This window comes from Mandrillus leucophaeus, unplaced genomic scaffold, assembly GCF_000951045.1.
Source record: "Mandrillus leucophaeus isolate KB7577 unplaced genomic scaffold, Mleu.le_1.0 Scaffold35, whole genome shotgun sequence".
In the NCBI taxonomy this organism is placed as follows: domain Eukaryota; kingdom Metazoa; phylum Chordata; class Mammalia; order Primates; family Cercopithecidae; genus Mandrillus; species Mandrillus leucophaeus.
Genome location: NW_012103698.1, coordinates 2,248,473 through 2,259,583, shown reverse-complemented (window position 1 = coordinate 2,259,583; position 11,111 = coordinate 2,248,473). Strand labels below are relative to the sequence as shown.

At 55.5% G+C, this 11,111-nt stretch overlaps 2 protein-coding genes across 2 annotated transcripts in view; one reads left to right on the top strand and one right to left on the bottom strand.

Moving 5' to 3' along the window:
* The first annotated feature begins 3,589 nt into the window (after positions 1-3,589).
* Positions 3,590-5,725, top strand: ITPKA (inositol-trisphosphate 3-kinase A). The gene is made up of 6 exons (XM_011989270.1): positions 3,590-3,710; positions 3,786-4,002; positions 4,147-4,351; positions 4,569-4,670; positions 4,953-5,024; positions 5,128-5,725. The coding sequence occupies exons 1-6, from the start codon at positions 3,641-3,643 to the stop codon at positions 5,329-5,331; spliced, it is 870 nt and encodes a 289-aa protein (XP_011844660.1). The 5' UTR covers positions 3,590-3,640; the 3' UTR covers positions 5,332-5,725.
* Positions 5,726-5,803: 78 nt separating this feature from the next.
* Positions 5,804-11,111, bottom strand: part of LTK (leukocyte receptor tyrosine kinase) — a 10,564-nt gene continuing 5,256 nt past the window's right edge. The window contains exons 6-17 of the mRNA XM_011989339.1: positions 10,248-10,400; positions 9,741-9,836; positions 9,274-9,469; positions 8,067-8,157; positions 7,866-7,930; positions 7,554-7,683; positions 7,363-7,460; positions 7,128-7,220; positions 6,928-7,029; positions 6,666-6,800; positions 6,502-6,592; positions 5,804-6,405 (exon numbers count right to left, since the gene is read on the bottom strand). Of these exons, the coding sequence (XP_011844729.1) occupies positions 6,157-6,405; positions 6,502-6,592; positions 6,666-6,800; positions 6,928-7,029; positions 7,128-7,220; positions 7,363-7,460; positions 7,554-7,683; positions 7,866-7,930; positions 8,067-8,157; positions 9,274-9,469; positions 9,741-9,836; positions 10,248-10,400 (1,499 nt within the window). The 3' untranslated portion in view covers positions 5,804-6,156. The remainder of the gene's footprint in view (positions 6,406-6,501; positions 6,593-6,665; positions 6,801-6,927; positions 7,030-7,127; positions 7,221-7,362; positions 7,461-7,553; positions 7,684-7,865; positions 7,931-8,066; positions 8,158-9,273; positions 9,470-9,740; positions 9,837-10,247; positions 10,401-11,111) is intronic.

The window sequence follows — 11,111 nt, the reverse complement described above, 5'->3', positions numbered from 1 at the left end:
TAAAAAAAAAAAAAAAAAAAAAAAAAAAAAAATGGCATGGTGGCTCACACCTGCAATCCCAGCAATTTAGGAGGCCATGGTGGGTGGATCACTTGAGGCCAGGAGTTTGAGACCAGCCTGGCCAACATGATGAAATGCTGTCTCTACTAAAAATACAAAAATTAGCCAGGCGTGGTGGTGCACGCCTGTAATCCCAGCTACTCAGGAGGCTGAGGCAGGAGAATCGCTTAAACCTGAAAGACAGAGGTTGCAGTGAGCCGAGATCACACCACTCAAATACATACATACATACATACATACATACAAAAATACAAAAAATCAACCAGGCATGGTGACTCACACCTGTAGTCCCAGCTACTCTGGAGGCTGAGGTGGGAGGATCACCTGAACTCTGGAAGTCCAGGATGCAGTGAGCTGTGATCGCACCACTGGACTCCAGCCTGGGCAATGGGAGTGAGACCTTGTCTCAAAAAAAAAAAAAAAAGTATTTTGTAACCTGCTAGCTAGGACTGGCCTTAGTTGCTGCTGCTCTTGACTCTTATGAAATGCAGAAAACCAAGGTCAAGAGAGTAGGTGATGATGCCATTTTACCCCTGCTTGGGAGCAGGTCCATCAATCAAATGGTAGTAGCCCAGGTTTTCAGACACACATCAAATCTTCTACCAGGCCCACCTTCCAGCCCTCCTCACTGCTTCTGCACAGCTCTAAAAGGATGGTGCATTTCCCTCACCCTGCCTAACCCAAGGCAAGTTTCCTCTTCACTACATCCGTTCTGGTCCCACTATCCCCCAAATTCTTCTAGCAGGTCCCTACAGCCATTAAATTCATTCTTTTGGATAAAGGCAAAGGTGACCATCCAGTAGAGAGGGCCCCCAGGCAGGTCTCAGTGTTCCCCAGAAGTCAATACTCAGACTGCCTTAATGCTGCACCTCACTTCACCACATACAAAGCACTTTCTCATGCCATATCCCATTTAACCCCCAAAGGGAGGCAGGATGGTAGCATCCTGCTGGGGATACTTTGGAACCTGCTGGGGCAATTGAAACATGGGGAGGGAGGATGGGCTGATACAGAGCTTCAGCCAGAGATGTGGAGGCTGGAGCAGGGCGTGAGAGGATGTAACTCCCCTTGATTTCCTTCTGTAAAATGGGAATAATACCACTTCATGCACTTGCTATGCATGTGCATTCGTTATGGCTCTCAAACTGAGTGTGGGAGAAGGGGGTACAGGATGGTGCTGCTGAATATACATGGCACATATATCATCTTCTTGGAATTTTACTTGAGGGTTTGGAGGTGGTGAGTTTTATAATAAAACTTGGATTTATTATGCAGCAGAATGCAAACCTGCTGTGTATTTAAAGATTTCAAAAGGAGTTTGAAAGTGATGTCATGCTTCTAGTGGGCTGCTTCTGGCTACACCCCCAGATCCCTGGGGACTGGGCACGTGATCACACCCTAGTGTGCCATGTAAGGGCTTCGGTAGGAAAGTGGGAGCAATGCTGCCTGATGAAAGATGAGAAAGTGCCTGACATGCAATAGGCAGGCAGCATTTGATGGTTCATGTTACGGCAGCAGCTATGTCCTCTCAGGGGAAACAGGCCCACACAGATGGCAGTATTTGGTTGGGTTCACTCGGATGGAAGGTGACACAGCCATGACTGCAGCCAACTACTGACTCCCTCACCCAGTGCTCTGTCATAACCTCCATTTCCTCCCCATGGGAAAGGGCTTTATGGTCAGCAGCCCTCCTCTACTTAGGCCACCCCCTCAGTTCTCCCTCTCTCTCTTAGAACTCCCTCTTGTCAGGGAGGTATATTCCTGTGGGGGCATAACATGTGTAACTGTGCTAAAAGGCAAGCGCCTCTGGGGGGAGGCAGCAGACGCAGCTGACATGAGCCAACCTGTGCACTTCAGAGAGGACACAGGGCTGCTGAGTTGTGGGTGGGACAAGGAGAGGTCCAGAGGATGGGATGCTCTCAGGATTAGCTGGAGGCTAGAAAAGATAAGGGACACACCAAAAAAAAAAAAAAAAAAAAAAAAAAAAACCCTCCATCTCCTTCCCAGGTTTGTCTAAGTTGACAGGCCCTCAGGTTTGCACCTTATTCTATTTTATTTTATTTTATTTTATTTTATTTTATTTTATTTTATTTTTGAGATGGAATCTCAGGCTAGAGTGCAGTGGCTCGATCTCGACTCACTGCAACCTCCACCTCCCGGGTTCAAGCGATTCTCCTGCCTCAGCCTCCCGAGTAGCTGGGACCAGGCACATGCCACCATGTCCAGCTAATTTTTGTATTTTTAGTAGAGACAGGGTTTCACCATGTTGGCTAGGATGGTCTTGATCTCTTGACCTCGTGATCCAACCACTTCGATCTCCCAAAGTGCTGGGATTACAGGCGTGAGCCATCACGCCCAGCCCTGCACCTTATTTTCATGGCTTAAAATTTCTGGGTCTAGATCAAAACCAAGGGTGCCCTGGGCCTTGCCAGCTAATGAGTGCATGGAATCCAGGGATAGCAAGAGGGGCTTGGAGAGCCCCAGCCTGTTCTTTCTCCAGGCCCTGCCAGGCTGGCCTCCCTGCCCTGGGCCTGTGTACAGGTTTGTTTCTGTGTATGTCTGTCTCCCCCTAAATGAGAGGAACCAAGGTCCCAAGTGAAGGAATCAGTGATTGAGATTTGTTCAGCTTCTGCCTCATATCATGGAATGGGATGGGGGAGCTGGGCGCCTGTCATGCTCAAGACTTATTTACTACTCACAGCAACCCAGTAAGGATAGTTATTGCCTCATTTTGTAGATCCTTTTCTTACGGATGCACAGAGGCTTGTTTCTTGGGTCCTGGAATCTTTTGAGGCATTGGTAGTAATAAAAATTTGGGGGCTGGGTGCGGTAGCTCATGCCTGTAATCCCAGCACTTTGAAGAGGCCGAAGTGGGTGGATCACCTGAGGTCAGGAGTTGGAGACCAGCCAGACCAATGTGGTGAAACCCTGTCTCTACTAAAAATACAAAAAAATTAGCTGCGCGTGGTGGTGTGCACCTGTAGTCTCAGCTATTCGGGAGGCTGAAACAAGAGAACCGCTTGAACCCTGGAGGTAGAGGTTGCAGTGAGGCGAGATCGCACCACTGCACTCCAGCCTGGGCGACAGAGCAAGACTCCATCTGGAAAAAAAAAAAAAAAAAAAAATTGGCCCTACTCTAGACCTACTTAGAATTTCCCTGCGGTAGGCCTGATAATCTGCAATTTTTAACAAGGGTGACCATCAGGTAATTCCGATGCTCACAACAGTTCAAACACCTCGACAGAGCATTTTCGTAACTTGTCCACGCGTTCTTCAGTGGCAGAGCTGGAGCGTAAACCGGGGGCTTCAGATGCTAAGTCCAGGCTCTTGACAGCTCATTGGAGACGCTGGAATCACCTTCACTGCGCCTGTATCAGCGCCCGCCACACAGGCGCACACTAAACCTTCCCAGAGTGAATGAATGAATGAATGACTCATCCAGCCCCAGCTGCTTCCGGTGGGTCGGGGGCGTGGTGAGACCCTGTTTCAGTGGAGGGAGGGCTTATGCATTGCCGAGACACCGATTTGCAGACTTTGACCCTGTCGCTTTCAGAAAAGCCACTGGCAGAAGATCCGAACCATGGTCAATCTGCCGGTCATAAGCCCTTTCAAGAAGCGCTACGCCTGGGTGCAGCTGGCAGGGCACACAGGTGAGCCGCGGGGCGGGTGGGCAGGTGCCCGCGACGGGAAGGGGCTGGGCGGCGCTGACGGATGCAGGTCCACAGGGAGTTTTAAGGCGGCGGGCACCAGCGGGCTGATCCTGAAGCGCTGCTCGGAGCCGGAGCGCTACTGCCTGGCGAGGCTGATGGCTGACGCGCTGCGCGGCTGCGTGCCTGCCTTCCACGGCGTGGTGGAGCATGACGGCGAAAGCTACCTGCAGCTGCAGGACCTACTAGATGGCTTCGACGGGCCCTGTGTGCTCGACTGCAAAATGGGCGTCAGGTATGCGTGCCCTGCCAGGTTGGTTGGGGGATCAAGTGGGGGTCCGGGGCTGGGACAACTGCTTGAGGGGGGCCCGGGGCGAGAGCTCGAAGGGGTCTCCGTGTGCGCCCCCTTATGCCCTGGCCGCTGCCCGCGCCCCCACAGGACTTACCTAGAGGAGGAGCTGACCAAGGCCCGTGAGCGGCCCAAGCTACGGAAGGACATGTACAAGAAGATGCTGGCGGTGGACCCTGAAGCGCCCACTGAGGAGGAGCACGCGCAGCGCGCAGTCACCAAGCCACGCTACATGCAGTGGCGGGAAGGCATCAGCTCCAGCACCACGCTCGGCTTCCGCATCGAGGGCATCAAGGTGGGGCAGGCGCGCTTCGACTGGCACCGCCCCAGCCCCACTGCGCCCTGTCTTTCCCGATCTGTCGGCGCCCACCTCCTCCGCTCGCGCCCTGCCTGCCCCTCCACCCTCTCCCACCGCCTCGCAGTCCCCTGCAACTGGGAGGTACCACTGCCCTAGGTTGTCCTCTTCCCCACTGGCGGGCCTGGGGCCCCTGACACTCCTGTCCCACCTCCAGAAAGCGGACGGTTCCTGCAGCACCGACTTCAAGACTACGCGAAGCCGGGAGCAGGTGCTTCGCGTCTTTGAAGAGTTTGTGCAAGGAGACGAGGAAGTGCTGGTGAGAGCGGGATCCCAACCCTGAGGTGTTAGGGAGCCTGAAACTAGGGACTGCCCCTGTCATCCGGCTCAGTGCCCTCAGCTGTGTCCCCACCGTGGCCTTCACCACACTGGGTCGCAACTGCTCTAGGCTCCTTCCCTTCTGGGCCACGCCGGGCGGCGTCCTGGGTCTTCCTCACAGCGGCATTTGCCAAGCCCAGCCTGGGTCCCGGCTCCTTATCGTTAGCAGGGGCTCACTTGGCGTTTAATTAACTTGCCCTCCTCTCCCACCCACCCTCTGCAGAGGCGGTATCTGAACCGCCTGCAGCAGATCCGGGACACCCTGGAGGTCTCTGAGTTCTTCAGGAGGCACGAGGTAAGCCGTGGCCGCCTGGGTGCCTGGCCGCGAGGGCTAGGGCGGGAACCCGGCGGGGGCGTCTCTGGGCAGGGCCGGCGGCCTGACCATGCGGGGCTCGCAGGTGATCGGCAGCTCGCTCCTCTTTGTGCACGATCACTGCCATCGCGCCGGCGTGTGGCTCATCGACTTCGGCAAGACCACGCCCCTCCCCGATGGCCAGATCCTGGACCACCGGCGGCCCTGGGAGGAGGGCAATCGCGAGGACGGCTATTTGCTGGGGCTGGACAATCTCATTGGCATCCTGGCCAGCCTGGCTGAGAGATGAGGCTGGACTCCTGTCCCCGTGGGCCGCCGCCCTGACATGTGGACCTGCAGCTTTGTCCCCACCGTGCATGCCGGCTTGAGACTGGAGCCCCGCGGTGCAGGGCAGTTCACCGGGTCCGGCAGGGCCAGGTGCCAACCACTAAGGGGGGGCACTGCCGATGCCAGGGGTTTCGCCCACCCCGGGCCCCAGCGTTCCCAGAGCCGAATGACACTAACTTATAGGAGGGGAGGGGGCAAAGGGCTTCTTCCTCAGGCCAGCTTTTCTGAGGAGGCTCTGCCCTCTCCAGAGGGGCCAGACCGTGGATTTTATTTAGCAAGCCTAGACCTTCTGGTCTAACCTCTCACACTACGATGGACTCCCCTTCCTAATAAAACTCAAAGACAAGATGCAGCTTCCTGTGCCTCAGCCCTCCGCCCCTCCCTCCTCTGGTGCTCTCTTCCTGTATCCCTGGCATCCACTCAGATCGCTGGAAGATGAGAAGCGCTTTTTATTAGAAGCATCTGCAGGGTGGGGTTCTGCCCAGATGAAGGATGCTCATAGTAGGAGGGCAATCCAGTGCTCCCCATGGACACCTGGGGTGTGTGTAAGGTGGCCTCTGGCCCAAAGATCAAAAGCTGGAAGTGGCTGGGCCTTTCCCTGGGAGGCCTGGGCTGGTTTCCGGCATGGCAAGTGCAGTGCTGCCAGGCCAGCTCCGAGACAGGCCCAGACACGGAGCACAGACTGCAGGGAACAGGGGCCGCTGGCATAACAGGCCACCCAGGAGCCTGAGGAGTACAGGGAGGGACCCTCAGTGCCTCAGTCCTCACCCTCAGGGCTCCTTGGGGCTCAGGAGCGATAGGTGGGATTCCAGAGGTTCTGAGGTTGGAGGCCCCTGGATTTGAGGGGCTTGAGGCCAGAGGAAAGCCAGGGGCCAAGAGGGCTACCTCCCCAACTTTTCAACTTCCCTGGACTCAGTTCCTGGGGCTGTGGGGGTCTTAGGCACGCCAAAGATCTGTTCCCCAGCCCAGAAGCCCCTTCCTCCTCTGGGGTGGGCCCCAGCTCCATTGGCAGGGGTGAATTCAGCACATCAGGGTCCTGTAATGGAAGAGTCAGGCAGCACCGGGCATAGAGTTTTCTGGCCCCGCCTCCTGACCCACAAGACCAGGATGTCAGATTAGGTCAGGGGCACACCTGAGTGCAGTACTGAAGACGCTCCAAGATGCTGGCAAAGCTGGGGCGGAGCTCAGGCTCGTGCTGCCAACACTGGGTCATGATGCGGTACCTGGGGAGAGGCAAGAGTTCATGCCCACCCATGGCTGTGAAGGACCTCCCTTCCCAGGCAGCACTCAACTCACACAGGCCCTGGGCAGCCCCTAGGAGGGTCCATCCGGCCCCCTGCAACGACGAAGTCCAGCACCTCCTGGTTGGTGCGCCCAGGATAGGGCATGTAGCCCAGTGAGAAGATCTCCCAGAGAAGCACCCCAAAAGACCTGCATCACAAGTGGGGGAACCAAGTGAGACCCGTCAGGTGCAGCCTCCCCTCACATGAGGTGGCTGGAAAGGACAGGATTAGCCTCAGGGGAGGGGAACAGAGGAGAAGGGGAAGGGTATTATCACCAGGAATCTGTCTTGGATGTGAAGATGCCCTCCAGGAAGGCCTCTGGGGGCATCCACTTGACTGGGAGCAAGGCCCGGTCCCCCCTGCGGTAATAACTGGCCCTACAGGAGGGAGGAGGTGAATGATGAGTTGTTTACCACCAAGGTGCAGGCAAAACCCCCTTGGAGCAAGAGCCTTCCCACCTCCCCAAGTTCCGCACCGGTAGATATCTCGTGCCATCCCGAAGTCCCCAATCTTGGCCACACGGCTGGGCCCAGTGCAGCTCAGCAGGCAGTTCCGCGCAGCAATATCCCTACAGAGTAGGCAAAAAAATCACTGCCAGAATTCAGAAGTTCTTGCTCTTCCTGATCTATTTCCTTAAAAGCTGTGTGGAAGGGCTGTTCCTTGGGGAGAGAGTGGGGATGGGGGTCCCCTGAGCCAGGACTGCTCCTAACCTGTGGATGAAGTGATTTTCCTCCAGGTAGTGGCAGCCCTGGGCTATGTCCTGGGCCAGTTGCAGCAGATCCCGCATGACCAGAGGTGATGGCTGGTCCTGGGTCAGGCAGAGGGACATCAGTCCATGCAGGTCTCAGACACATGGACAGGGTCTTTAGAGGGGCCTGGGGGGCTGAGACAAGGGTCTCACCAGGTGTGGACGACTGTGCCTCAGGAAACTCTTCATGTCCCCTCCAGACATCAGTTCCAGCAGAATGAGGCGAGGGGCGGCCCTGAGGCTGAGCCCCACACACCGCACAATGTTCTGATGGCTAAACTTGCTGAGTGGGGTGGTGGACATATCCCGTCACCAGCAGGGAGATGGAAACTATGTTCTAGGCTCCACAAAGCTGGAAAGGCCCTCTGTGTCCCCTGACTTGCTACCTCAGCCTCAGGGTGAAGAGAAGCTGTTCCTGAGCCTTCCCTTCCCGCCTTCCAGCCCTGCCCCTGGTCCCGCATGCACCTGATGATGAGTGCCTCCATGAGGAAATCCAGCTCATCCTGAGGAGAGCAGAGTTCTGGCAGGGTCTGGGGAGGAAAAGGGCACAGTTTCTGAGTTGCCCTGGACACATCGGGAGGGGGGTTAACCCTAGCTGTAGTCATTGTCCTTCCCTTCAGGGTGTTCCACTCTTCTACCCCCAGCCACAAGTCCCAATCCTCTCACCTTGATAGCCACCTGCAGGGGACTGGAGTCCCCAGGAAGGCCAATTACCAGTCCCTCATACACCTCCCCAAAGGCACCATGGCCCAGGGCTCTGCAGGAAGACAGGTTGGAAGGGAGTGGGCAGGCAGCCTGGAGAAGAGCCCTAGAGAGTCTAGTATCCCCTTTACCTCCCCTGCCCCTGCCATATGCCCAGCTGACCCTATATAGACTGTCTCCATACCATGGCATGTCCCCAAGTAGAAGCCCTGCAAGGGTGATGCTGACTGGCATAGAGCCAGGGCAAAAGAGAAGGCAGGTGCGGGTCAGAGTCAAGGTGAGAGTGCATGATGAGGACTTCCCTGGTGTCCCTGCAGATGCCCTGGGAGGGAGGCGATCCCTGGGCTCCAAGAGTCATATTCTCTCTCTTTTTTTTTTTTTTTTTTTTTAAGACAAAGTCTCGCTCTGTCACCCAGGCTGGAGTGCAATGGTGCAATCTCGGGTCACTACAACATCTGCCTCCCGGGTTCAAGTGATTCTCTTGCCTCAGCCTCCTGAGTAGCTGGGATTACAGGCACGTGCCACCATGCCTGGCTAATTTTTGTGTTTTTAGTAGAGACAGGGTTTCACTATGTTGGCCAGGCTGATCTCGAACTCATGACCTCAGGTGATCCGCCTGCCTTGGCCTCCCGAAGTGCTGAGATTACAGGAGTGAGATCATATTTTTTTTTTATTGAGACAGAGTCTCACTCTGTCACCCTGGCTGGAGTGCAATGGTGCGATCTCGGCTCACCACGGCTCACCACAACCTCCGCCTCCCGGGTTAAGGCGACTCTCTTGCCTCAGCCTCCCACGTAGCTGGGATTACAGGCATGCCCCACCCCGCCCACATAATTTTGTATTTTTAGTAGAGATGGGGTTTCTCCATGTTGGTCAGGCTGGTCTCAAACCCCCGACCTCAGGTGACCTGCCCGCCTCGACCTCCCAAAGTGTTGGGATTATAGGCGTGAGCCACCACGCCCAGCTGCGAGATCATATTCTAAGAACTGGGACGGAGAGGTGACTTTGAGCAAGTTCCTTGCCCTTCTGGAGCTTCTCACGGCCTCCCTCTCCCGTACGCAAGGGATGTGGGCCAGATTTTTTCTGGGATTTATAATTCACTACAGCAGGGAGAGAATCAGAGGTGGGGATTCAGACTGCACAGGTTCTCAGGAAGAGGCAGAAGACTCACCTCAGCAGAGTAACACTGGCTGGGGAAACCTCGGTGACACCTGGGGGCAGAGGCCAGGACTGGGCCGGGCCAAGCCCCACCTGGCAATAATAGGGATTGGGGGCCGTCCTGATGGCAGAGGTTCGAAGCTTGCTCAGCTCAAGCTCAGGGCTCGGCAGCCTCGTCTCCCGCAGGCCCTGCCACTTCTTCTGCTTCACTGGGGGTGGGGAGAATAACGGCACACCCTCCGCCTGCCCATCAGGTCTCCCTCCCCCACCTGTCCAGGACACCCCTCCAGGTGCTCATTCTGGTAAACGTTTTCCCCAGGCCTCCCCAGCTCCCTCCTATCTTAGAGTCCCACAGGAGTCTACCACTGCTCTGCTGCGGTGAGTGGTCGTGAAGTCAGCCCCGGGACCCCACAGAAGCCCACCCCAGCTCATTGGAGAGGAGCAGCCTTGAATCAGCTGTGCCTGCTAGATGCTTCGTACCCAGAATCAGGACCCCACACACCATAAAGAGGCTCAGTGTTGAGGTTGCCACCACAGCCACCATCAGAACCAGAGGGCCTGGGGGGTTGGGCAGGTCTAGGGAGAAAGAGAGACACCTCCAGTGGGAAGGTCTTCTCTGTTCCTCTACCCTCAAGTTTTACCCACGCTTCAAGACTCAGCTCAAGTGTTAATTTTTCCATGAAGCCTTCCCCCATTATCCTGGGCAAAAGCAACCTCTCCCTCTTGAACACCCCTAAGGCACTTTATACCTCCCACAACAATCGTCACTTGAGATATACATTTACATAGCTATATCTAAACAGCCTCCCACACTGGACGACATGCCTCTGAAAGGCACTGTGCACCCATGAATCTCCAGTCCCCTGCCCAGCACCCACCACAGGGCCTGGCACGCAGCAAATCTCTATACCATCTTTCCCAGTGGCCTACTGCTCCTCCCAGTCTGTGACCCCAGGAGTCCAGACCTTGGGCAAAGGTAGGACATACCCATGCAGGTGACGTTATCCACAGCTAGCTCCATGCCTTCTGGGCACAGGCACTCAGCCAACTGGAGCTCTGCCTGCCATTGGCAGTCTTTCAAAGGGCAGTGACTGCAGTTGAGGTGCCTTCGGATTTCTACCTCTCCGTGGTTCTCGGTGACTGTGAGTAAAAGAACTGATATGGTATGGTGTGGTGGGGCTGGGGCTGGGATATATTAAATACATGCCTTTGGCTGGGTATGGGGGCACACGCCTACAATCACTGCACTTTGGGAGGCCGAGGTGGGCGGATCACCAGAGGTCGGGAGTTCAAGACCAGCCTGGCCAACCCCGCCTCTGCTAAAAATACAAAAATTAGCCGGGTGTGGTGGCGCATGCCTGCAATCCCAGCTACTCCAGAGATTGAGGCTGCAGAATCACTTGAACCTGGGAGGCGGAGGTTGCAGTGACCCAAGCTCGCACCACTGCACTCCAGCCTGGGTGATAGAGTGAGACTCTGTCTCAAAAATAAAAATAAATAAATAATGCCTTTTCCAGCCACATGGTTAATTCTTGTCCAGGACTTTAGAGCAAAGAGCAGCACCAAGCTTACAAGGGCATTGAGAGAAGCTGGGGGACTTCTGTCAAGCCTGCACACGCCCAGGTATTTGAAGTGAATTCATAGCAAGGGGGTACTTGACAAACACACAGCATGCCCTGCATTGGCATCCAGCACAACTGACAGCCCACTTTTCTTTTTTTTAAGACAGAGTTTTGCTCTTATCGCCCAGGCTGGAGTGCAATGGCACGATGACAGCCCACTTTTCTTTTTTTTTTTTTTTTTTTTTTTTGAGATGGAGTCTCGCTCTGTCGCCCAGGCTGGAGTGCGGTA

What these genes read in the sequence shown, in the direction of transcription:
- ITPKA (XM_011989270.1), top strand. Translation starts at nt 3,641, where the DNA reads ATGGTCAATCTGCCGGTCATAAGCCCTTTCAAGAAGCGCTACGCCTGG. An exon ending in GACTGCAAAATGGGCGTCAG is followed by an intron (nt 4,003 to 4,146) that starts GTATGCGTGCCC and finishes GCGCCCCCACAG; the next exon opens with GACTTACCTAGAGGAGGAGC. An exon ending in AGTTCTTCAGGAGGCACGAG is followed by an intron (nt 5,025 to 5,127) that starts GTAAGCCGTGGC and finishes CGGGGCTCGCAG; the next exon opens with GTGATCGGCAGCTCGCTCCT.